The 24,809-nt window shown below is 45.2% G+C and overlaps 1 protein-coding gene and 1 long non-coding RNA gene across 4 annotated transcripts in view; one reads left to right on the top strand and one right to left on the bottom strand.

Annotated features, from left to right (window-relative positions):
• LOC119433169 (uncharacterized) overlaps positions 1–24,809 on the top strand; it is a 42,160-nt gene that overhangs the window by 16,934 nt on the left and 417 nt on the right. Inside the window, exons 2-3 of the long non-coding RNA XR_005188291.2 lie at positions 19,074–19,154; positions 20,301–20,452. This is a non-coding gene — a long non-coding RNA (uncharacterized LOC119433169). The remainder of the gene's footprint in view (positions 1–19,073; positions 19,155–20,300; positions 20,453–24,809) is intronic.
• LOC119433168 (terminal uridylyltransferase 7-like) overlaps positions 3,524–24,809 on the bottom strand; it is a 40,205-nt gene continuing 18,919 nt past the window's right edge. For 2 of the 3 annotated variants that reach the window (XM_037700301.2, XM_049659404.1), the window contains 11 exons: positions 24,537–24,698; positions 24,060–24,149; positions 22,282–22,395; positions 20,333–20,413; positions 18,398–18,575; positions 17,592–17,639; positions 15,672–15,763; positions 14,010–14,194; positions 9,561–9,829; positions 7,709–8,037; positions 3,524–5,453 (listed from right to left, as the gene is read on the bottom strand). In XM_037700301.2, coding sequence (XP_037556229.1) covers positions 5,124–5,453; positions 7,709–8,037; positions 9,561–9,829; positions 14,010–14,194; positions 15,672–15,763; positions 17,592–17,639; positions 18,398–18,575; positions 20,333–20,413; positions 22,282–22,395; positions 24,060–24,149; positions 24,537–24,698 — 1,878 coding nt within the window. In that variant the 3' untranslated portion in view covers positions 3,524–5,123. The remainder of the gene's footprint in view (positions 5,454–7,708; positions 8,038–9,560; positions 9,830–14,009; positions 14,195–15,671; positions 15,764–17,591; positions 17,640–18,397; positions 18,576–20,332; positions 20,414–22,281; positions 22,396–24,059; positions 24,150–24,536; positions 24,699–24,809) is intronic. The other variant, XM_037700302.2, reaches the window with a different exon arrangement.

Raw genomic sequence — 24,809 nt, 5'->3', positions numbered from 1 at the left:
TTCTTGCTTTAGCGTGGGAGATTGAGTGGCCAGTTTCCCTTGCGCCCGGTTGCAAGATAAGCATTTGGTGAAGCAGCACAGCGTCGCCCCGCCTCCCTCCCTCCCATACCCCCACGGCCTTTCGCGCGACGGTCACGTTTGCTTTCCGCCATGCGTTCGCTTTCCGTGATAGAGCGCGTTCCCCACGCGCTTTCACTCGCGCATACGGCGCGCGGCGACGGTTTAATCGCCCTTGGAATTTATACTGAACCTCACGGCGACGACGACGGTAGAAATCCTGTTGAAGTGTCCATATAATTGCTCTCGCAATAAATGTGACGCAATGGCCACAGAGATTGGACCGCGTGCCGTCCAATCGCGGAGGCCATGAAACTCTAGCAGGCTGAGCAGGCTTGGTAATCATGGCGCGCCGACTCCCGCTAATGCTCTGCTGCTAGTGGGTCACCATGTTACGTCATAGGAGAGTGAAATGTGCACCTTAAAGCTCAGAAAATTCGAGTGGAAGATAACCCTCATTTTGCTGGTACTTTAAATCATCTCTGACAGATAACATGGGTTTGCGTGGGTCAGTTTTCATAATGAATCTTGCTCTGTGTTCTATAGATGATTTTATATTCGATTCATGGGCACCACCATCTTGGGCTGTTACACATGCAATTCCTAAGTTTCATGAGAAATGAAGTCACGTAACATGGTCACGAAACGCTGAAAGTTTTATACAAGTATTTTAATGCTTGCGAATCGACTGTAGTAATGTACACTTCGTTGGTAAAATAGAAAACAGCAGCGTTAACAGCCCAAGATGGCGGCACCTAAACGCTTCCGTAAAATAGTTTATAACTTGCTGAGAATAGATCTAAAGTACATATGGTGACCCAAAAACGTCGTTACAGAGCTTTTATAAGCCTACAGTGCCATGACATCGAGAACGAACTTCGAAAACAGTGCCCATTTGGCACTAACACTTGGCTGTTAACACTAACACTTGGCATCACGACGGTTGTCTAGAGAGAGAAGCATTCTTTAATGGAGCACGATGTTCTAGATGGCAAGAGAAATGATGCATTCAGATGCATACCAAATCATAGCACTTAATTTTCTTACCATTGCCCGAGTCCTTTGAATTTTTCTGGACACGATATCTGAATGGATTCGCTTTATTATGTTGCCAAAGCAGCCACATCACGGCACAGTGCCGTTTAGAGAATAGAGTTTCCTACAAAGATTATGAGAGAGACCTCTAGTGCTACGGTCATTTAGCTACCAGGGAACTAAGGGTAGTACATGCATTCAATTATACTTTGTGGTTTTGGCTTCAGGCGTTCCTGTGGCGTTGTTTTATTGCAATTATATGGACACTCCAAGCGGATTTCTGCCGTCGTCGTGAGGTTTCGTATAAAGTCCGAGGGCGATAAAATCGTCGCCGCGCGCTGTATGTGCGCGTGAAAGCACGCGAGGGACGCGCCCTTTCACGAGGAGCAAAGCGCACGGCGGAGAGAAAACGCGATGTCTTCCGTTGCGCGAAAGGCCGTGGGGGGATGGGAGGGAGGGGGCGACAGGGTAACTGGAATCTCGCAGGCAAAACGAGGAAAGCAGGAAGACAGTGTGGAGGGAGGGGGTGCGACTTCTGCTCTACGAGCAACTGCGTACTTGTACTTTGCGCCGACTGTCGCGCGCACCGTATCTTGAAAGCGATCTACACAATGCTCCTACCTTTGTATGCGCTGTGCTTTCGCCGCTCAGTTTCCGTTGAAGCGGTAGACCGTACGAACCTTCGCTGGCTGCCGCCGCGCTTGCTCACGCCAGCGTTCTCACAGAGGTTGTCGGCGGTAATCGAGTGTGATCTATTGATGTTTGTTTGTGCGTTCTTACACCATGCTTGTTAATTCAGTTAGTAAGCGAATGTGTCTAAGTTTATACAGCCCATAAAACTACTATCCTTATTCCATATAGCTCTCTACTAAATTGCTATCGCAATTGATGCTTCACCTTTCGGGCGAAACTGCGACATTTTTTTATGCTTTCGCGGAATTTGATGCAGCGTCCTCGAGCTTAGCAGCGCGACGTCAACACCACTAAGCCTCCAAGATGTATTTTTCTAAATAAAAAAAATTGCTTTAAACACGCCAAGGCAATACGTTTCTGCACACATGCATTGTAATGGCGAATTTTTGCATTTATAACAGAGTATCTTGTAGGCAGTGTCTAAATAACCCTATAGTGCAGGCTCTCTGGGAGTAACAAAATTTAATCTCGGAAGCCATGCTTTTCTGTACTGCAAGCGCCAGAAAATATATTGCAGGAGCCGAAAACATATGGGCCATGATCGCCACGCTTTCAACACTACCTAATGAAAATGATCAATTAGCAGAGTCGTAAAGGTGCTTGAAAGCTACAAGGACAAAATTTAGGCAAATCCATGTACCGCCCCCGCCCCTCCTCCCCATGCAGGCTGAGCTCCCGAAGACACTAGCAACACCTCTAGAGCTAGCAGCTAACTTGTGGGCAGATTCACGCACAGCTGTGCAAGGTTTCCTGCTGCAGTGTTACAAAAAACAGCCCATGCAGCAGCGTATTCAATCAACGACGCTTATGTGGCACACATTTTCAAATTCAAAGCGATATGAATGCAAATCCCCAATTTTACAGCGATTAATTATAACTACCCCACCAATCTCACGTCACGAGCATTTTTTGCCACCTTTTATAACTGTGTCTGTGAAACACTCTGCCCGTATGTCATCACTCTGAATGGAACTTGTAAGCTTTGCAATAGATTGGGATTTCAGCGGTGCTGATCGCCGATTTGTCTTATGCTGTCCTCTATATTGCTGCAGTAGGGAACCTTAGACGATTTATGTGAACATGTGTGCAAGTTAGCCTTCTCCAAGCGACAGCTAGTGCCCTCTAATGGCGCAGCACATTGTGTTATGCATTGCACATGGAATTGTGACGGCGCAAGTTCTGTTGTATCGGATAGCGATAATCCTGGCAAATGAATACTGCTCGTGCTCCTTAGCAGCGATATAGCTTTTAAAGGGACACTAAAAAGAAAAACGATTTCTTCTGTATCAGTAAATTATCCTTCTACAATATCAAGAACACCACTCTTACCACGATAGGACGCTTGGTAAGCCAGAAAAAGCGCAACAACAAAAGACCAGTGCCGACACCTCCTTGAAGTTCCTGCACCAGCTCGCTGCGACGTCGTGGATTTTGACAGCATCTTCTAGGGCTTAGTTAATTCAGGACTTAGTAATTCAGGCAAGTTTCAGGAACTTCTGCTGAGCCAATGCGGACTAAGTACGAAAAACTACCTTGAAATTCGTGACGTCACAGTGATGCACCAGGGTTATGGATTTGACGCAATATTAAATACTGGAAACTTTTACCTTCAGTTTTCAAAGAATGCTTTATCCATCTAAACTGACTGAGTGTTTTGCTTTAGTGTCCCTTTAAGATAACATGAAAGTGCATCAGAAAAATACTTATAAAAAAACAAATCAATGAGGCAGGACACAAATAATGCTTGAATTTCTCTTTACTTACATATTTTACTACAATCGTTCAGAGTTATTGGCAGGGGGGAACATTGTTTAGGCCACTTATGTGCTTTTGAAGTTCTTCACATATTTACAAGAAATGGCAATTACACACTTTTCTTGCCTTCATGGCACCATGTACATGGCATGGCTTACACAAATGTCCACCATAAAATCCTGATGATGAATTTTATTAAAATCAATAAACCCCATCCAACACCGCCATGACGTGTGGCACCATGCACTGTGTCAAAATTTGTGTTGGCATGGTATGTCAAACCGCTCATTCATGAGTTATGTTTTCCAAAGACTTGTACTTGGTACATGACACAAGATGTCAACAACACAGTGGCCTTGAGATCGAATGCATCTGATGAAAATGATTGGGTTGTCTAATTACAAAAGACGCACAATGCCGAGGAAGGCTGCACAGTCCCAGCCTGCGATCAAGACAAGTGGAGCACTTAACAAGAATTGCCCACCCCCGATACATTCTGAACACACTTCCCTTTACAACTGCTGTCTATGTAATCTCATTACAAGGAAACAGATGCTCTCAAACCATAATTACCACCACCAAATGCTGGCTGAAGAAACACTTTTTTTTTTTTCTTTTCAGAATACTGCCCAGAATGAAAGATTCCTCGCACAGAACAGACTACAACACTTAGCTGCAATTACCATCACAGTGCTATTAATGACACTACCCAGAGAGCTCCGTTCACAAGACAAATCAAATGTAACAGCTTCTTGTTACCACATCATTTCATCACATGCAAACAATTCTTCATACTCGAGAGCATCACTGTAGTGGATGAGAAACAGGGCAAGTCAAAGGGGAAGCTATGCTTTGACCTAAAAATGCCAAATTGAAAGTATGACAGAAGAATGTAAATAATAATGCTAAAACTATGTTTTGCCATGTCTTGATGACCTGACAAGATTTTGCATGAGAAACATTGATAGAAGCGAGGAAGAAAAATTAACTTTGGGAAGGCACCACGTGATAACATTCTAGTACCATCGCCAGTCGTCCCCATGATCGTCAGTAGCTAAGCTAAAACAATGAATGCAACAATGAAAACAAAAAAAAAAAAAAAACGAATCCATTTCTTACATGCCTGTTCATCAGGCGCCCCTCGACATATCCTGGAAGCATGCAAAAATCTGAAACGAATCTCGCTTTTGACAATGGTATACACTGTCACCAAAATTGAGCTTTGCCCAAGGGGCAGTGCATGAGAAAAAAAAAAAAAAAAAGCAGCAGCCAACTCTTGTGCAAAAAGTGATAGCTCCTCCTCTAACAGCCCTGCACCCTGACAACCCAATCCTAAGCCAAGTGTAAGAAACTTAAACAGGCAGTATACACAGCATAGTACCTTCAATCAAATTGACACAGTCTTTTTCTCGAGGGTACTAATCCAAGAACTTAAAACAAGAAGAACGTGTGAGTTAGGAGGCTTGTCAATGGATGCCTGTGGCATCAGTCTTTGGGAACAAGCATCGCCACAGGAAAGGGGTAGGGGGAGAAATTTGTCACAAGTAAACGTTGGGTGGGGAAAAAGCTCTTTCAGAGATTCTCTAATCTTGGGACGGCACAGACTTCACCTCGTGGCTCCCATGTGATGGGGGGTCCCACTGCTGTGACTGGTGGTCATTCGACAGCGCTCCGGGGAAGACTGGCTGGCTTGGCATCGTGCCGAACGGCGGCTTCGAAGGGGGCCCGCAGAGAAAGGGCTGCTGCTGATTTGGCGGCGGGGGCAATGCTGCCGGATGTGGTGGGAGGTTGTGGGGCCCTCTTGGTCCGAGGAAGCCACTGAAATGGGGCGGCGCCTCCTGACTGTGAGGAGGTAGGCTCGGTGGCCATGATGACGGCATGTTGTGCCTCGACGGCGGACCCATGGGCTGCGGCTAAGTGGGAAAGGGGGGAAAAATAGAGGGCCCATAAAAAGCTGATCATGCAAGCTGGGCGGGAAGTTTGGCGAGTTTGGTGGTGAGAGCTAATGATTTTGCGAGTCCCATCTTTGACCATTCGCGCCGGCAATCGTGGCTCAATGTAGCACAAGCGACAGAGGAAGGCAGGCCGGAAGCGCATGCATTCTCTCGCGCGCGAGGCAGGAGGGCAAGGCGAGGGAGGGGGTGCGTTCTGCTCCGTCGACTGCTGCTCAAAGTGCGACCGCGCGGTCGCCATATCTTGAAAGCGATCTGCCATGTGGGCAGATCGCTTTCGGGCAGATGAGGCCCCCGTGTGGGCCTCATCTTCGAAGCGCTCTGCGATGGGAACAAAGTGCATACGCCGAGTGCCGGCATCTTTGCATGCGCTGTGCTTTCGACGTTCGCGTTGAAGTGAGACGAGAGACAGCGTAAAGGTCAATTTTTCCCACTGCTGCTGGCGCGCTTTCTCACTCCAGCGTTTTCACAACATGTTTCCGCGCTCATCGAGCGAGATGTGTTCATGTTTACCTGTGCGCGCGTGACACCCGTGATTGTGTATTTAGTTAGTAAGTGAATGTTTACAACTTCATACAGCCCATTAAACTACTACAGTGCAGTCCAGTTATAACGCTATATCGGTTATAACGATGAGTCGACTTAAGAATATCAACTTATGCATTAGGGCTATGAGAAAAAAAAAACATATATAACAATATGTTATTCACCGCATATCGGATATAACGACCGAAATTTTGCTTCTGAGAGGCGTTTTTCATGCAGAATAATCATCAAATGTGCATTTTAACCGAGACAGGGCGAAAAGCTTGTCTACGTGAGTTCGTATCTGCTGCCATAACCGCGCAGCGCATCCCGCCCCCGCGCGCCGATTGCAAAAGCCACGGAGAGCATCGCAAGTTGGCGCAGTGTGCACAAGATGGCGCCAGCTGCTTCGCATCTGCGTAGCCGGCGGTTCTGCAAGCATCCATAGAAGAGGAGGAGAAAAAAAAGAGAGAAAGCGATAAGTGAGCGGTGCCTGCGCTCCCTTTCTCTCTCTCTCTCAGCGAGCGCAGAAATGCGCCGCGGAAGCAGTGGGAGGTGTGGGGTGCGCCGACCAAGCGCAAAGCTGTGTCGCTTCAGACGAAGCTACAAATTTTTTTGCAGACTCGAAGTACGAGCTCACGCAGTCGATGATATCGATGATTATGACAACCGGTAGCGCCACGATCATGTAGGCTAGAAGCAGCGGCCATGCCGATCAGCAGAAAAGGGGTGCTTTGTGCGCTAGGACGAAACCCCCATGGGTGAAACTATAACACAGTGGAAGCCGCTGACATAACCGAACTATGGGAGCACCTTGCTACTGACGATGAAACAGGTGGTGCTTGGACGGCAGAGTTTCTGAGTGCAGATAGTGCTGCCTCGTTCTGCGAAGACATTTCCCACGCGGCGATCGTTGTCGCGACAGACGGCGGCGTTGTGAGACGGAGGCGACGACAGGAACGGAAGTGACGACGAGATTGGCAATGGCCCGTCTTTGACACCGACCACGATGTTCAAGCAGAGTGCACTGTCGTTGATAAAGTCTGCTCATTGATTTCATGTACGCTAAATTATAGCCGCCAGTGTTAGCGCAGCAGCTGAATGCGATGCACACAGCGGATGTGAACCCGAAACTACCGCGAAAGCAAGTGCAGATTTCTATTTCAGCGCACCTAACGATTTAAATGCTATTTAGAGGTATAAATAAAAGTTTTATTTTTCACAGCCTACTCTCTACAACGTAGATTTTTTATCGCAAGTGGCACATTCGGTTTTGGGACTACAAAAGTATATTCGCCTTTTTTTTAACGGCAGTCCAGATATAGTGATGATCGGTTATACCAGTCGGGATTTTTCATTCTTCTTGATACCGTTATAAGTGGACTGCACTGTATCCTTACTTCACATAGCTCTCTACTAATTTGCTATCGTAATATGCTTCGCCTTTTGGGTGAAACTGAGACTTTTTGTTAATCCACTTCCATTTCCATTAAAAACAAGTAATTTACTCTATGCTTTCCTTGGTTCTATTGTCTGTTGGGCTCAAATTATTGTGGCTAATGAAAATCAGGCCCCTTGGTTCCCCTTCTCGATCATTAGAGTACCTTCCAGTAATTTCTGTAGCAATTTCTATGTGCCACAAATGATTTAAGTATAGCAGGCTGTCAAAGATGACAATGATTCACACTCACCCACTGGCCATATCGCTGGTGTCCCATGTCCTGCGGCATCTGTTGCGGTGGCTGCTGTTGCTGCAGCCTCAGCAGCAGGGCCTGCACGTCAGGGTGGGGCGGCGTCTGGCCGTTGGCGCCCGGGAACCCCGGTGGGCGAAGGGGCGGTGCTGCCATGAAATTCGGGGGCGTGCCCATGTGCGGAACAAAGCAGCGGGGGGCAGCTCCCATCTGGAGACCTGCCGTTGCCATGTTCTGCAGCGTCCTCTGGAGCTGTGCCTGGGCAACGCCCGGCGGTGCAATGCCCCCGTGGGAAACTTCGGGGGCAAGACCAGGATGGCCTGTGTGACCTGCAGAACATGGGGAGGTGCCCATATGTTTCTTTATTGCTCAAAGAAAAATGGCAGGAAGTCCACTCAAGGGAAAGCCTGAGGTCAAGCTTCGTGCCTCAGTCATTGTCATCATTCTTGTCCTTGGTTTCGTCCTCATTGTCATTGTACAACACAATTTTCAAAACAAGACCACAGGCTCACAGGCGGTGGTTAATGATTAACACAAAAAGAGGAAAGGTCTTCATTGGAAGGCAGAGGTTTTAGGCAATATTCACATGATAGCTCACAGTCTACTCTGCATAGGAAGGAGAAAGTGGAATAAAATATCCCAGAGAAGAGTGGGAAAAAGATGTTTTTAATGTGCGAATAATTCTTATGGTATTTACAGGCGAGATGATGGCAAGAAGTTCAGAGCATTCTATATCACGAAGCAACCTTCGGGCAAAGCTTTTTGTGAAGACCAATTTCTGGAAGGTATGTTAACAAAAAACCCAAGCCCTGCTGCTGTTTCGGAGAGCAGGGTATAGGACGCCATGTAAGCTCCACCTTGCTAAACCAGTGCTTGGCGAATGGAATAACGGTTCATTGAAATTGTACTGCGTCGACTTTGAAAAGGGCACGTATCTCGCACACAATTTTTACTGATGAAAGAACAACAACCAATATGTGACAAAGGCCACAGACCGTTAACAGTGATACACATTTTAATTACACGTCCACATATCACAGCAGACAAAAATATTGTTGCTAATTATACCTATTGCAAGTATCGTATAAACTTGTGTAGGGGCTGCACTTTTTTTTTTTTTTTACAACTTTAGCGAGGTGCAGCCCTTTACACAGGACCGAACCTTTTGACCAAAATGGGGCTGGCACAGCTGGCGACCACTGCACACCCCAGATCCCCGGATGTGCCATTGCATCAGAGGTCAACACACAACTCTCATCATCTAGTAGCGGCATGTGGAAGTACATAACGCGCAAAAAATTTGCCGATGCATGCGCGGCATCGAGGCACCAACAAGGGAAGCTGTCTTCATCATGCTTATGAAGACCCTTGTCAAAATGTTGGCTCCAGTGACTTTTCTGTTCCAATACTGTTGATCACATCAAGACATCAATTGTGCTCTTTGTAATGCGACCAATGCAGCCCCATGGTTAATCAACTCAAACATTCCAGCACACACTACAATCCTGCAGTGTGCCTCAGACTTCTTATACCTGGACAGAAAGATGATGATACCAGCAACGCTCACTAGCTACACCACCATCATTTAACTACTGCTGCAAAACACAGCATTCTGACTAATCCGTAGTGGTGGTGTAGTGGCTGGCATTAGTACTGGTTGTAGTGCCCCATGCCTTGCTCAAAATAAGAAAACAGCGCTACGAAAGGCTGCTTGAAAGATCTTGTTGCAGGAAAAACCGAGACATTTATTCCTCATGGAATGCCATGTTAGCACTCCTTTAAGAGCTTAGCATTTTCAAGACCCCAGCCTTTGTAGACCGAAGCCAAGATGGCCTACAGCCAGCAAGCTTACCCTCGGCTGGAGCACCCTGTTGCGGCTGATGCTGTGCCTGTTGCTGGTGATGAGAATGCCGCTGGTCGTCTTGCGCACGATTTCTACCCTGACGCGGCTGTGCTCCTGGTCCAGCTCGTGGCCTCCGGTGCAACATGGGGCCTGGCTGCGGCTGATTCAGCCTCTGTGGGTTCAGATGCTCCAGGTTCAGCTGCTCCGCATCCATCTCCTCTGGGTCCAGATTCTGTGGATTTGGCCGCGGCCGGAACTTGAAGTTCCTAGGCCCACCACTGCAAAGGGCAGCGGTCAGCTCGCTCAGCTCACCTTCAAGGCACTTTCGACCACTCAAGAGAACAGGCAAGGCCGTTGTGCAGGCATGGAAGAATTTGCCCTGCTTATCACGTGAACTGTGGATGGACCACAATGGAACTAACAACCGTACAATGGGCCATACAAATGCAGCCTGTTTACTCTGTCAGTGGGTCACAGCAACGGCTAGCCATACTACTAGCCAAGAGGCTGCACATGATTTTTAATTCTTTGTGCTTCAGCAGCAAAGCAAAATTTGCTATTCCAGCTGTGACAAGAGGGTCACAAGAGCTTTTTTTAAAGCATTTTAAGTCATTTGGAATGAAAAGAAAGTCCACTGGAATTAAATCGGAATACAGAATACACATACGTCACAAAATCACTCAGTAAAAGCATACATTTCATTATAAGAATGTCATGTGCAGGTGCCCCCACAGCCGCACTGGAATCTTATTAGGTGGCCAAGTGCAGCAACTGTGAGCACCGATCTAAAAAGCTATTTTCTTACAGACACTACCACCCACTTCTTAGTTCAAGGGCAGCACATAGGGGGCGCCGCATTTCAACAAATAGTGCCAACAGAACAGAGCAAAGAGACATACTACTCCGTTTCGTACTTAACAGGCAACACTATGGAAGCTACGCAAGATGTGCGGTCATAGAAGACTCGCTCAGCGTGTTTTGCAGTGCAGTCGTTTTTGGTCTGAAACGCTTTCTACAGATTAACTACTTCATATATACTACAACTACAACTTGTGGACGTAATGTCACATTGAATCACGTGTTATTAGTGCACCTTTGTGCTTCCTGTATGCAACATACTACGTTTTGGTGGCAAGCACAAGTGGTGCAGAGAAGCTGCTGGTCACAGAAATGTGCCACTTCACTCGTTTGGTGGTAAACAGGTTCAGATCTGCGATGCCTTCCGTGTAATACGTACGCCACATTTTGCAACATATTGAAGTGTGAAGTACAGTAAAAGCTCGTTAATTTGAATTCCGCGGGTATGCTACGAAAATTCGAATTATACAAAATTCAAACTAATGAAAGTCAGAGAAAAAGTCGCTCGGTTAACGCGCATATATAGTCAGACGTAGCGTGAGCGTGCGCGCACACGAGTCACGTTGACGAGAACATCTATAGTTCGATGCACTGGCGCAGCCAATGTAACCGGACGTGGCCAACGTGGTCTGATGTGCCCTACATCGAGATGGCTCTTGATCCATCCGCGCATTCTTTGTGTCGACCCACAATGCCTTGTGCAAAGAAAGAAAAAAAAAAAAGGTGCCTGCACTGCTTCGCCGACAGTCGCAGACAGCCGTTCAAAGTGGTGCGCGGGTTGGGGATCGTTCTGTGCAAGCTCTGAAGAGAGCAGCCAAAGGCGCGCACACCGAAGTATAGAGTGGACAGCATTTCGGCTGGTGCAGCGTAAGCGGCGTAGCGTGACTGGTCACAAGCGACGCTCGGCCGCACGCCGCGCACTAGCACTCTCCCCGTCCACGATGGCGCCGAGTTCGAATTATCGGTGGCGGTGAGGATTTCAGTGTGAATTAACATGATGCATTACATATTGCTTTCAATCCATTGTTGGACGGACCGCAGTGGCTACTTCGTATTATCCAACATTTCAAATGAACGAGTTGTGAATTAACAAGCTTTTACTGTATAATGTTACATCAAATTACAAGCTGCCTATATCTTTTATATACGATGCATAATTTTTTAGCTGCAACTGAAAGAAGTCTCTCCCTAGCCATCGTAGAGTTGCCTGCTGAGAAAATGGGGCCGAAAATTGTCTGCAGCATTACAATTGGATACAAAAGCAAAACCGTGTTCGAGCCGTTGGCAACAGCCTATTGTTAGGGGCAACATGAGTGTCATCACAAATGGCGACAGAGCATGTGTTCGTGATGGTTGCTGTGCATTTATTTTGTGCTCGACTACGATCTGGAGCGGTATTCTTGGTCAATCACTTTCAGTGATACTATCACTTTCGAGACATTTCGCACGGCTCGGCACCTAACTCGTCGGCGCATATGGACACCAGCTTTTCTGCCGCTGTGCTAAGCGGTGATAGCAATATCTGCACAAAGTGCCAAGAATGCTGTCGGCCACATATTGCACTAAGTCCAGTGCAGAGTCATGTAAAATCTTGTGAAAGTGATAGCAATACAGTCAAATCTTAATAATTCGAACCCAAAGGGGCAAGGAAATTTGTTTGAATTAAATGGAGTTCAAATTAAAGGAAGCTAATTTAATCGAGGACTTACGTACAGCGCTGCATTAACTCAGTGCACAACCTAACACGAGTGACAAGCTCTGCAAGTGTGGCTTCATGGCAAAGCCATGCATGCTGCTGTGAAGCCGCAACTCAGGACAACATTCACGTATAACACACACCCCTACTTGACTGCTAACTTTTATAAGTTTTTGGTGCAGATTATATGTAACATGCCAAAATACGAAGCTTGCAACAGAAGCGGCTGCACTTCTAGGTCGGAAGCACCGCCACGCGGGTTGGCACGGCGTGGTAAGTTAGAATTAAGAGTCACAAATGCTTACGCATACAAATTACTGAGCATTTTTACACATTGAAATGCAAATAATTTTGACAGGACCACAGCGTCAGTACAAATAAACCAGAAGTTCAAATTAAGCGGGTCCGAATTAACGAGATTCCACTGTATCTCTAAAAGTGATCGCTTGAGAATACACCGCCTCTTAGTGCTTGGTATGTGAGGGCAATGAAGTGAAAATGGCGACAATGCGTGGATTTCATAATGAAAGTTCATTCTAAAAAAAATTTCCCTTCTGTGAAGGTAAATTCTGCATGTCTAGTTTTTTCTGACAGCGAACATGGGGGGGGGGGGGGGGTGCATATTATGTGGTTCTTTTATAAGCCAGGCGCACATTACATTCAGGTGCACTGTTATTTTCTCAATTTAAACCCGCGAAAGTTGGGTGCACATTAGATTCGTGGACACGGTAGATTCAGGTATATACGGTAAATTAGCCAAATTGCTTTCTTATTTCATGGCAAAATTTCACTGCAGATCCTCACTGGTTCACTAACACTTGCAGACGAATACAGAAAGCCACACAAGGCATGTGGTTCCTTTTTCAAGTGAAGCTTGTTATAAGGTACAGATTTCGGTGGAGCCCGTGTACACAAAAAACTATCATCATCAGCATTGGCTCTAGCGTCGTCGTCGTCTTCCGCAGCTGGCTCGTTGGCACCCCTCGTTTTGCGCTCATGCTCATGCTCAGCACGCACTCGTGCCACTGCTCCCACGTTCGTCGTCGTCTGCTTCCAGAGCTGGCTGCGTTGCTGCTAATCATTCCAATATAGAATTTCACTTCTCTTCTGTCGTCGTAATGGGGAGGCCCATTTACGGGGGTATGAGTCATTGCTTAAGGGGGTATGAGCCATTCATTGTCTTGCGTAATGGACTTATTTTTTTAAAGCAATTTAATTTCGAAGAATCGCAAGCGGCAATGGCGGGCGAATGCTGGTAACGACGGCGCCAGGCAAACTCGAGACATCAAATGCAAGCGACAACGGCAGACTGTTGGCATACCGTCAGTGACATCGTCCTCCCTGTCGCTGCCGTCGCATCATGGTTAGTTTACGTGCACCCAGGACAAGCTTCGCTTACTCCCATTTTCCGGTGGGGGAAGGGTTGCTTAGTTTTCTTTTTTTTAATGCTTGTTTTGACTTTTCACTAAGCGGAGGCACAAGCGTAACATTGCTGAAAAGGCACAAGTTTCTTTTGAGCAAATTTGAACATGGTAAATTTCAAGAATTTCTGGTGCACCACAGCGGCCCAAATGTGAGAAAATACTCAGAAATCTGCAACATCACATTAACGTGCCAACACTTCGGTTTTAGTGCAAAATTTAAAAAACTGAAGATAAGTCTTTATTTTTTTTTCATCAAGTAGTCAATTTCTCACCACAAAAATAATTAATACAGAGCTTTGAAAGGACACCCTGTCAGTCTAAACTAAATGAGTGTTTCTCTTTAGTATCTCTTTAATGCCCTTAACACTGTTCAAATGCGCTGTGTGTCAGATCAACAGCAGAGGCATAAATTCTAATTAATTATAACCCTGGTCCGCGTGCAAACTACAGTTTCATACAACAAGCTCTTGTCATACGTGCCTTGGGTCCTGCATCGGCCACATTGGACGATTGCCACCACCAGTTGCGTCTTTCTCCTTGCCCCCATTGTTCTTCTGACGCTTCGGACACTCTTTCATGCGGTGGCCAATCTTGCCACACACGCGACATCCCCGATCATTGGGTGGCGGTCCGTCAACAAGTTGCCGGTGGTCAAAGAAGTACGCCTGCAAAAAGCGTGGGCCGTTAATGCGTGAAATTTTCTTGTTGAATGAGCAGTCACATTCAAAAGCATTCAGTTTGTTCCTTGTACATATGGTAACACTATATTACTGTATACAGTAGAACCCCGCTGTTACGTTCCCGGGTGCTGCGTTTTCCCGGCTGTTAAGTCGTTTTCGGCCGGTCCCGGAACAGCTCCCATAGAACCCAATGCATTGGTAACCCCGCTGTTACGTCGCAACTGTGGAACCGTTCCCGCATCATACGTTGCGAACTGCCACAGCGCGCCGGCCCGAGCGGCCATTTTGATTTTTCATGTTGCTTGCCTTGGTTGTTTGACGATGGCATTGGCCGCCCAAAGTGCCGGGGGCGACACTTATTACGTATTTTCGGTTTCCGGCAGAAAAAGTATGGCCTTTGAGATCCGCATTTCCTATCCAAAGATGGTGTCTATAACGCGTTGTGGCCCTAAAATTGGTTTTGGCTCATAGATGTTCCGTATAAAGTCCAAGGGCGATAACGCCGTCGCCGCGCGCCGTATGCTTTCTTTCGCGCGCGAGACGCGGTCGTCGGCTCCCCTCACACATGCAGCGGCGCCGCATGCTGCATGTGCGAGTGAACGCGTGCAAGGGGAGCCGACGACTGTGTCTCGTGCGCGAAAGAAAGAAAAGCAGGGAGGAAGCGCGCCTCCTTCCGTTGCGCGCGAGGCACCGACGAGGGGGGAGGGATAGCGGGCAGCGTTGTGCTCTGGCATCATACTGCGCGGCGGCGCGCGGTCGGTCGCGCGAGCCGTATCTTGAAAGCGATCTGCGCGGGGGCTGATTCTACGCAGTGTAGGTGCGTCGGCGGCTCGTAGCTTTGTGCATGCTGCGTGTTCTCGGCGCTCAGTTTGCGTTGAAGCGATAGACAACAGCACGAAGGTCACTTCGCTCGCTTCTGCAGCGGCGCTTAACTGCGCGTGTCCGCGCTCATTGAGTGTGATGTGTTCATGTTTGCCCGTAGGCGCTAACACCATGTTTGTTAATTAGTTAATAAGCGAATGTTTACAAGTTTATACGGACGATTGACTACTATTCTTACTTTGTATAGCACATCGCAATCGATACTTCGGCTGTCGGGCGAGACTACTTTTTGTCACACGTAAGAATTAAAATAATATCGTATGCAGTTCAACACTACTCCCAATTCTCAATTTTTCCTGTTTCCTGGCTCTTGCGTTTCCCAGCTATTACGTTTTTTTTTTTTTACGGTCCCGTGAAAAACGTAACAGCGGGGTTCTACTGTATTAGTGCATTTCTTACCCTATATTTTTTGCATATGTATTCACATATGTATTCTAATTATTGTGTAAGTTATCTTTGATTGTACTCTCCCCCCTTACACAAAGCCTCTAGGGGTCTGTAAGGTATCTTTGAATAATTAAATAAATAGACGCTTTTATGCCCGATGATCTCAACAGCAGTTATGAGCTCAGCAACTTACCAGGAACGTAGTGTAGGCTGCAGGAAGCTTGCGTATGGGTGTTCCAAAGTGGGCCCGTCCTTTGATGAAGGCCTTCATGATATACGTGTTCACTGCAAATGAAGGTGCACAAGAAGCAAACAAGCATTGTGAGAAAGCCACGCATATTTAGGCAGAAAAATATCCACACGCACACTTAGTTCAGCATCAGCATGAAATTACAACCAACAAAAGCAGCCTGTGCACATTGTTAAACAAATACAGTCAATGTCTGATTTTTCGGACTCCCTAGGGGCCGTAAAAACGTCGGAAAAATCAGGCAGTCCGAAAAAATGAATGCATGCCTTTTACTGCCCGCAGGGGCTCAAATCGCCACAGGCACATCCAAACTAGCTCTGAAGGCATGCCGGTACAGTTATTAGGGGTATCGGTGCTCATACTTTGACAGGAGACGGCAAGTGCACGTGTGTATAATTAACGAATACTGTCTCCCATGAAAATTGTCCCTTCCCATTCTTGATGCTTCATCACGTAACACTGCTGTATTGAGGCGAAGCTGACTTTCGCGAGCCGGCATTATGCTGTGAGGATACCCATCCATAGGGAGAAGAGTATGTGGTGCACCCTGGGGATGGTGGCAGCCACGGACATCCATCCGTAGGGGGAGAGAGTATGTGGTGCCCCCTGGGTGTGGTGGTGAAAAACGCGGGCTGTGATGACATCCTTCCAGTGTGTGTGCAGGTGTCTGAGCACAGCGGCGATGTAAGCGTTGGTGCGGGAAGCACAAGTGAAGCCTAATAAACCTGACAGTCTAACACGTTGTGCTTTCCGAGCTTCGAAGCCATTGGTGAGAATTACAAAGGCAGAGTCGGCACCATTGCTGCAGAGTCGGCACCACTGCTACAGTGGCGAGTTCTTTAAACGAAAAACACGGCACCAAACAGCAAGAAGCTTTGCAGCGAACGTCGAAGCAGCTACGTCTAGCGTTGCCACGGTGGTGGCTACAACTGCCAGCAGATCTGCGTGTGAGAGCGCCGTTTCGAGGGGGCAAAATAAACAAAATGGTGGCGGTGGTGGCTTCGATAAATGCCGTTTCAGGCCTGCGGTCACGACAAACAGTCCAGAAAATCGGACGATGAAGGGCTTCTGCGTCCGAAGTTTCAGACGTTCCTAAACATTGACTCTATGAGTACGGTGCCGCGAAGGCATCCAAATTATCAGGCATGTCCGAAAAATCAGGCGTCCAGAAAATCAGTCGTTGACTTAACAAGAATAACCAATGGGCTTTTACATCCAAAAACCATTGCAGCACTATGAATAAGCTATAATTGGTGTGGTGTCTTGGGTTTGTTAAGCACTTAAATCAAACTAAAACTGGTTCACAGAAAGAAGTACTTTATATATCATAGTAACTTATTTAGGGCGATTTGGCATTTCCCAGTATACTTTTCAAGGCTTAGAGTGCTTGGACATACAGCAAGAATTATAAATAAAAGAATTAAATACACAAGTAAAAAATTGTGTCAGTACTCCTTTAGAAAGATCCTCATAACATTCGTAATATTGAGGCAACGTACCCCTCACAACATGAACTCTTAATTTGTGTTTTTTCTTACATGTGTTTTTCTTCATAAATTACATTTATGAGGTAAATCATCTCTAACAATTATTTTTTTTATTTACCTATGTATTCATATATTTCATTTATTTATAAAAACGCCTTACTGCAAATATTCTGCAACAGAAAATACACATTTCAAAAGATTTGAAGGGCTTTCAACAATATGTGTAATATGACAATAATTTCACAATGTTTGCAACTACAGCACAAAAGGGGAAAGAAATCATACAGCTGAAACGACCTTGTTTTACGAAAGGTAGCTGAAACTAGAATTTACAAAGTGACGTACAATTTCGTCAAAAGAAAACAAGAAGACCTACTCTTCCGAGACACTCCGCTACCAAGATTGTGGTCCAGGTCAAAAGGATCTGCAAACAAAACCAGTTACAGGGTTTTATTTAAAAGCACGAGGCATATGCCAAGATGCAGGGTTACTAATCTTAAAGAAGTTTTGACAGGATATATTTTCAGAATGTAATAATTACAAGGTGAATGTGTTCGAGCATTCTAACAAAAAATTGTACATTTAACTGAATTTTTGTCACTGCTAAACGCTACAGATGCATGCTCTTTGTTGAAAATCCTGGTTGCTTTACTCAACTGGTCTGCGTGTGTCCAAATCATTGTTGGCAAGATTGTACAACTCCAGTAAAATTACCGACTCTGATAATTACCTAATTAGCACTTCAGTGTCTCACCAATATATCATGTTCCACATTGCTGTGTTGATTCCTTTGATTAATCCACTCACCTGTGCGATATCCTGGCTTAATTTCACCATGGTGGGCACAGGTCCTGTAATCGTTGTACTATACTAATATAATCATTAATCTAATCATTAAAAGCATTGTATATCTCTTTCTTGTGTATTCACTAGCTAACCTGAATGTCATTGTCATGCTCTGCACCATGTTAAAAGCACAAATGTGCTGGCAGCCACCTGTACCAATGAATAAGCTGGCACTGCGGCTTATAGACAATTTTTTTCAAATGGATGTAAGGGCTTCATTTTCTGTTTTTGTTATCAACATCTTACTGCAAAATTAGCCATGATAGCGTTTTGAAAAATAGTGCATCAGTCTGAACTGATGTAGTGTTTTTCTTTCGTGCTCTAAGTGAGACTTACCTTCGATGGCTATGCACTTGGACGTCCACATCTTCTGAAGCCTGGTCAGAGGTGTCCTCTGCCGAATGCTCACAACATGCTCTTGGAAGTTGAACTCTTCTGTGTAGAACCTGAGCATACCTAGCCACAGCTCACCAACATCCTCGTTGTTGCGCCCGAATTCACTCCAGACAGATTGCTAAAAGAGAAACATTTTATTGACTGAATGATTCATCAATCAGCTTGATCAGATCAAAGGATGTCCCAAGTAAGCAAGCAAACAATGGCTGCCTCTAACAGGATGAAGACAACCCTGTTTCTGTCCCTAACTGGACTCAAGCATAATAAGCCGGGCAATAAAAACCTAATTAAGGTGATTAATTAAGCAAACCAAATTGCAAAATGCCCCAGGAAACACCCGAAACATGGTGGAGCTGACATGGGAATTTCAAGGTGGCATCCCTTTCTATCTTTTGAGTCCTTTCTGGCTTACCAGACGTCTGCTCACAGAGAATCTAGCGTATGTGGGACTAAGTGTATAATCATCATCGTCCACTGCCAGGACAATGAACTTAACCCATTCACACACTATGTACACAATTGTGTACCCTCTACAAGTGCTTGAATTCTGATTCATCAGAGATTACAGAATTTCGATCATTTTAGCGGAATCTTGTGCTCGCACTCCAACACGCAGGTTTCTGGCACCATCTGACAAAAGAAGCAAGAAATAGAGACCAAACAAACAACATGGCCACGCCCATGGCAGCGTCAGTAGGTAAGCGCAAGTCAACATATATTTTCCTCTTTTCCCGGTTAGATATTGAAGTCTGTAAATGTGCGGGATGGGTTAGATTGGTAAAACTATATGCACGATGAAGCATTTTGCCTAGCACCGAAGAGGTCTAGCGTAATTAGTGTATGGCCACAAACGTGTACAAAGTGTGGTAATGGAGGTAATGTGAGCACTGCCGGTCTCGCAGTGTAATCCCCCCGACAACATATTTTAATTTTTTTCAGACTTCTTGGGTCTTCCCTACACAACGTTCAACAACAAAATACCATGCAATGTCACGACCAAATCAGCTGACAGGCTTCTAGAGAAAAATAGGTTCTAGCAACGTATCACATGTGAGCAAAAATGACGACTAAGATGAAAAAAAAAAAGAGTCAGATAATGAATTATTGGATGAAATTCGTTCTTCAAAAAATTCTAAAAGGAACTTTCAGTGGAAAAGGAAACAATATTTTCCTCCGTCAGATACCAAGTTCCGAGGCCTCACTGACCTCCTACCTGAGCCAGCCAAGTAATATACCCCGCACGCCTACTTTTTGAAGTACCGTATTTTTCAGGCTATAAGTCACACCTTTGTATAAGACACACTCCCTTCAAAACGGCAGTTTTCCATAAAAAAACATATATAAGTCGCACCGGTGTATAAGACGCACCTGTTCGTTCGGTAAGCGATTAAAAAAAAAATTAGTGACGTTTCACACATGCGCAAGCGTATATGGGTGGTCAATATCTCCCTTTCATGTTCTTTTAGCGAAATCCTTAAATGCTTTGTGAAGTGGAAAACCCAGCAAGTGCCCAGCATTAACATCTGACGGCAAGAAAACCCACATGACCAAGTGATGATGTCACATTCCTGGCACTGGACCTGCTGCGGCTCGCAATGCGAAATCCCGCGCTAAACCGACGCCGTGGTCCACATCCCAAAAAATTTCGCAAACTTTGCGCAATTCAAAAATTGAGTTGACCCACGTTCAAAATCGGCCTGGCCCACTTCCACAATTGACTTGGCCCACCCTCAAACAGTATGACCGTCGATATAGTCTACACGCCCAGAATGCTTTCACATTCCATGCACGTAAGGAGACTTAAGTGCCTCTGTAACTTTATTTCCTTTCCTTTCCTATGCAGCTCAGCACTTCACTCTTGAATGACACACTTACCAGATGTTCAAGGTCGTCAAAAAACCATGCATTCCAGCCTTCAACCATGACCTCAGGTTTCCGGTCCTTTTCTGGGTACAACTGTAATGAACAAGAGTAGCCACTGCAAACTTACGAAAGGTTGGCGATGCCTTCTTAGGTTTCAGAAAAGGAGACCACTATGCATATTAACGCACCCAACAAGAGAATAATTCAATGCTAATGACACTACAGTACACGTTACACACTTACTGCATGCTACATTGTGCTATCACTGTCACTACCTTACTGCACTGCACTCGAGGGGGGGGGGGGGGGGGTGAAGTGCAATCTCTTATTGTCAACCATGGGTGAACAAAGGATGTGTCAGGCTGGAGCCAGAATTTTAACAAGAGGACTTGTCTGGACAAGTTTCCTTGTCGGAACGTTGACTGTTTAACATATCTTGTTCGACCAGTGTTCACTATATCCATCTTCCTGCAAACTTCTGTCTTTTCGGAATTCCTTCTTGTGCACCATGTAGTGTGCCTCATGTAGTAGACTCTACATAAACTAATAAAGAATCTGACAGTACTAGGCTTAACGAAGCGAGGAAGGAAAAACAACTATTACCAGCCCAGCTGCCGACACACTTGCATTGCTTGTGCCTGCGCTAGACTATTCAAGCTGCAGCACATATATGATAGAGCTCGAACATTTAAAACATTATATTTGGTGCCTTAATTGCAGGAGTCACGAGGGAGGTAGTGGCCGAATACTGCACCAGGGAGGCCAATTCCTGGTCAATGTCAGGGAGTGACATTGTTGAAACTTAGTGGGCCTTCCTAATTTGGTTGCACCTGGACTAGTATAGCCCCACTAGCTCTCGGCAATATATTTTTCAGCACAAGTTGGAATCAGCTAGTGCAAGACAGGGAGAGGCCTTCATCCTGCAGATTGTCCTGCAGATTTGTATAAATCAGGTTGCACTGGAGGCAGCTAGAATACTTCACGAATATTAAGAGAAGTTAAGAGAATATTAAGAGAACTTTGCATGCGCCAGACGCTACGGCAGCTTTGTGCTTTGCGTGCCTCCACCATTTTTTGGAATTTAGCGCGAGATGCTAATGCTCACAAAGGCGGTTTAGCATGGAATACACGGTAGCATCTTCGAGGTAAGAACCACCCACTTCGAATCTATCAAGTCGTCCTGCGCTGTTTGGTACATTCGTTCCCAACAGATGCTTGTATTTGTTTTAGTTTTGTGTCATGATGCTTACGACAGCAAAGTATTAGTGACAACAGGGCACTGTTTCTGAAATCTGTCAATTTTTCGGCACTTTAGGCTTAACAAGAGTGGTTGTGCTATGTACATGGCCTCCGAAGATCATAATAATTTGCAGAAAAGCGAAGTGCCACCATGGTCATTTCTGTGCTCACAACATGGATACATCATTGGATTAGATTGACATTTTCTGTATGCAAGGTTTACTTTTACTTTGTGAACCTTTACACCTAGGTGGCATTGCAGCTGTTTGCGTTAGCGTTCCATTTCGCTATTCTTAATGACTGGTTTGTGCAGTGCTCTGAAATGTACGACAGCACTAGTGGAGCGCCGCTCATTAATGCTTACGCAAGAATTTTATGCCATACTAAAGCTCTCTAACATTGACAATAAAAAGAGGATGAAAAGACAACGGAAAGCATAGGTGTCATTACATATTTTTTAATTGAAAGGTAGAAATAAAACATGAAGGGAAACAAAAATGGACAAGACAAGTAGTGTTTTCAACAAAAGTAATCTCTTCATCCACTCTCATTTCCCTTTGAGCCATTATCTCTACATTTCAATTAAAACAGTGCTTTGTTTCCCTATGCTTTTCTTGTGGTTGCTACACGGTAAAAATTGAGCCCCTCAAAGCACCAAAATTGAGCACCAGAATTGTGCTGCCTAGCAGGTGCTGCAGAGACTGCGTAGGCAACGAGCTTACCTCCTGGAGCACAGGAATTACCGGTGGTTTGCACTGCTGCAGGTAATAGATTGTCAGGAGGATGTACGCATACGAGGACAGGCTTCCCCGAGACGCGTCACCAATGTCACATATCTGAAAGAAGGTCCTCATTAGGCTTGGACAACATGTAAAGGCAGCTTTACCACAGATGCCATTTCAGTGCTACGCAGTTATTCCCTGAAATTGCTGAACTCTTGCCACCTTAGATTTCAGTGCCAGTCTGGATGGCAGATGGCAACACTAGTTCGCTCAAGCTGGGCAAGGTTTTGCTTTTGAAGTGCAATCCACTGAAACCAAGCTCTGTCTGCATTCATTCAGCGAGCGAGCACTGGCTTATTGACTTAAACATTGCGACAAAAGTCCCCTTGTGAATTAAGACTCCACATAGCAACATCAATGACATCAGTTTGACTCTGGATTTGACTGTGACTCCCCCCCCCTTTGAATGACTTTCAAACTGTGACATCAATTATGCCAATGTGACTCCCCCTCTGAAATCAAATCCCACAATGTGGTATCCATTGCAGTTACTCCCTTTTCGAATTTGACTTTTAGACTGCTGCATCGATAACGTCTGTGTGAAATGGATTCAGTGGTACAATTTTTGATCAGTAATTAAAGTTTACAAATGAGAGAGCATTTATTGTTAGCTCACTTCTGAGAAAAATTTCATCATGCATGTTTAATTAGTAAACAACTAACTAGACTATGTACCATCATTATCTATGACATTGCACAAATGAAATAGTGTCCCCTTTTTGTAACCATAATTTGATTTCCTTATTAACTAAACGGCGAGCAGATGTTTACGTGCTTGATCAAAGAAACAGTTACTCTACCTAATCCAGGGTTATCTACTCAGCTGCCTTAAAGGGGCACTAAAGGCAAATATTAAGTCAAGCTAAAGTGATACTAGTGCTTGGGAATCTCGAATGCGTCAATATTATCGCGAACAGAGCCTTAGTAATCGAGAAATTGAGGTAAATGCAGGGCACAAATAGAGACTCTCCTGGGACATTAAGTACTTGCTCGATGACGAAGGCACTCATTAAAATTTTGTCACTAGTACTCAACCATTTGTTATAAGAACATAATTGTATTATAATACAAAACAAAATGCTACTTGTCCAGTTTTATTGCATTTTTAGAAAAAGAACTCATTGACATTACCCTTGACAACGATGCGGACGGTTGAAAGGCTTAATTTTCGCTCAACTCTGTGCCGTCTGCGCTTTCACGTTTTAAGTAGTTTCGTTATTACGTAGTGCTGCGCTGGTTTTATTGGCTCGCGAAACTCGCACAGACTGCAAGTAGCCGAGAATTCCACTTCAATGTGATGTCACGGGATGCCTGAACATTCCATGCCACTTGACCAAAAGCAGCTGCAGCGCCAAATCCACCTCTCTGTCTTGGCTCAGTTTCTCCATGACCACACATTTGCATTTTGTGCAAAACAAAGTACCGCCGCCTGTCGGACACCGTTTTACTCACTTACGGCAGCAAAGGGCGGTGATGGCGTATGCAACGTCACCCCACCCCGGTTGGGTGGCGGGAGATTTCAAAGGTATTTCAAAGGATACAGGTATTTGGGCCCTTCAGATAGTTTCTCATAAACTAAGCTGTTTATTTGGCACAAAACAAGCGTTGCAAGGTTTCTGTAATGGTATTTAAACATTCCACGTTGACTTGGTATTTGGCTTTAGTGTCCTTTTAAAACCAGCTCTCACAGCAGCAAGAAACAACAGAGGACCCCTTACCTTTGCAAAGTGCTTAAAAGTGTAGCCAAGTATTCGGACACGCTCGTCAATCTTACTGTACACTTTCAGGAGCCTCGTGTTGTGTTGTGCCTAAAAATAAGAGAGAAAAGAACAACAAAAATATATATACTACATCAAATTTTACTTCAATACTTTCTTATGCAACCACATTACTGTGTGGTATGAAAGTGCTACATAAGACCAGCTGCAGCCGAGTGAATGGCTGCTCTAATTGTGACATGCACGAAAAGAGAGCAACAATTCTTTTCCTCCTAGTCTGATAGGTGTGTGCGAGTATTTAGCGAATACCTTGCGCACAATACAAATGAAGTGCTTTGCCACAAGCAAGTGTGTTCAAATTTACAGATATAGTAACATGTTTCATTATGTTTTTCTAAACACATCAATGAGGTTCTGCTGCACAGAAGCACTGTGAAGAATATTAAACACTCATGCAGCAGGCTGTCGGGTACATACCAATGTGTTATAGAGGCTAATGTCGCCCTCAAGACGACTTGGTTTGTGGTAGAACTTGACGATGGGCACTTTGGCCGTGGTGATGGGAATGATCTTGTCCAGGTCCTTGTGAGTGTGGAGCTTTTTCGCAATATCCTTAATCATCTTTGCGTGGCAAAGGTCCTGTGAGCAACAGAGCAACAGATTTCTCACCTTGCATTATTAAACAAATCTTAAAGCATTATTAAATCACCAAGTTTATCCATTGCAAAAATAGAAGCACAGTGCGAGAAC

This window comes from Dermacentor silvarum, chromosome 11 (genome assembly GCF_013339745.2).
Source record: "Dermacentor silvarum isolate Dsil-2018 chromosome 11, BIME_Dsil_1.4, whole genome shotgun sequence".
NCBI lineage: Eukaryota > Metazoa > Arthropoda > Arachnida > Ixodida > Ixodidae > Dermacentor > Dermacentor silvarum.
Note: the sequence above shows the minus strand (reverse complement) of the source record. Positions and strands in the feature narration are given on the sequence as shown.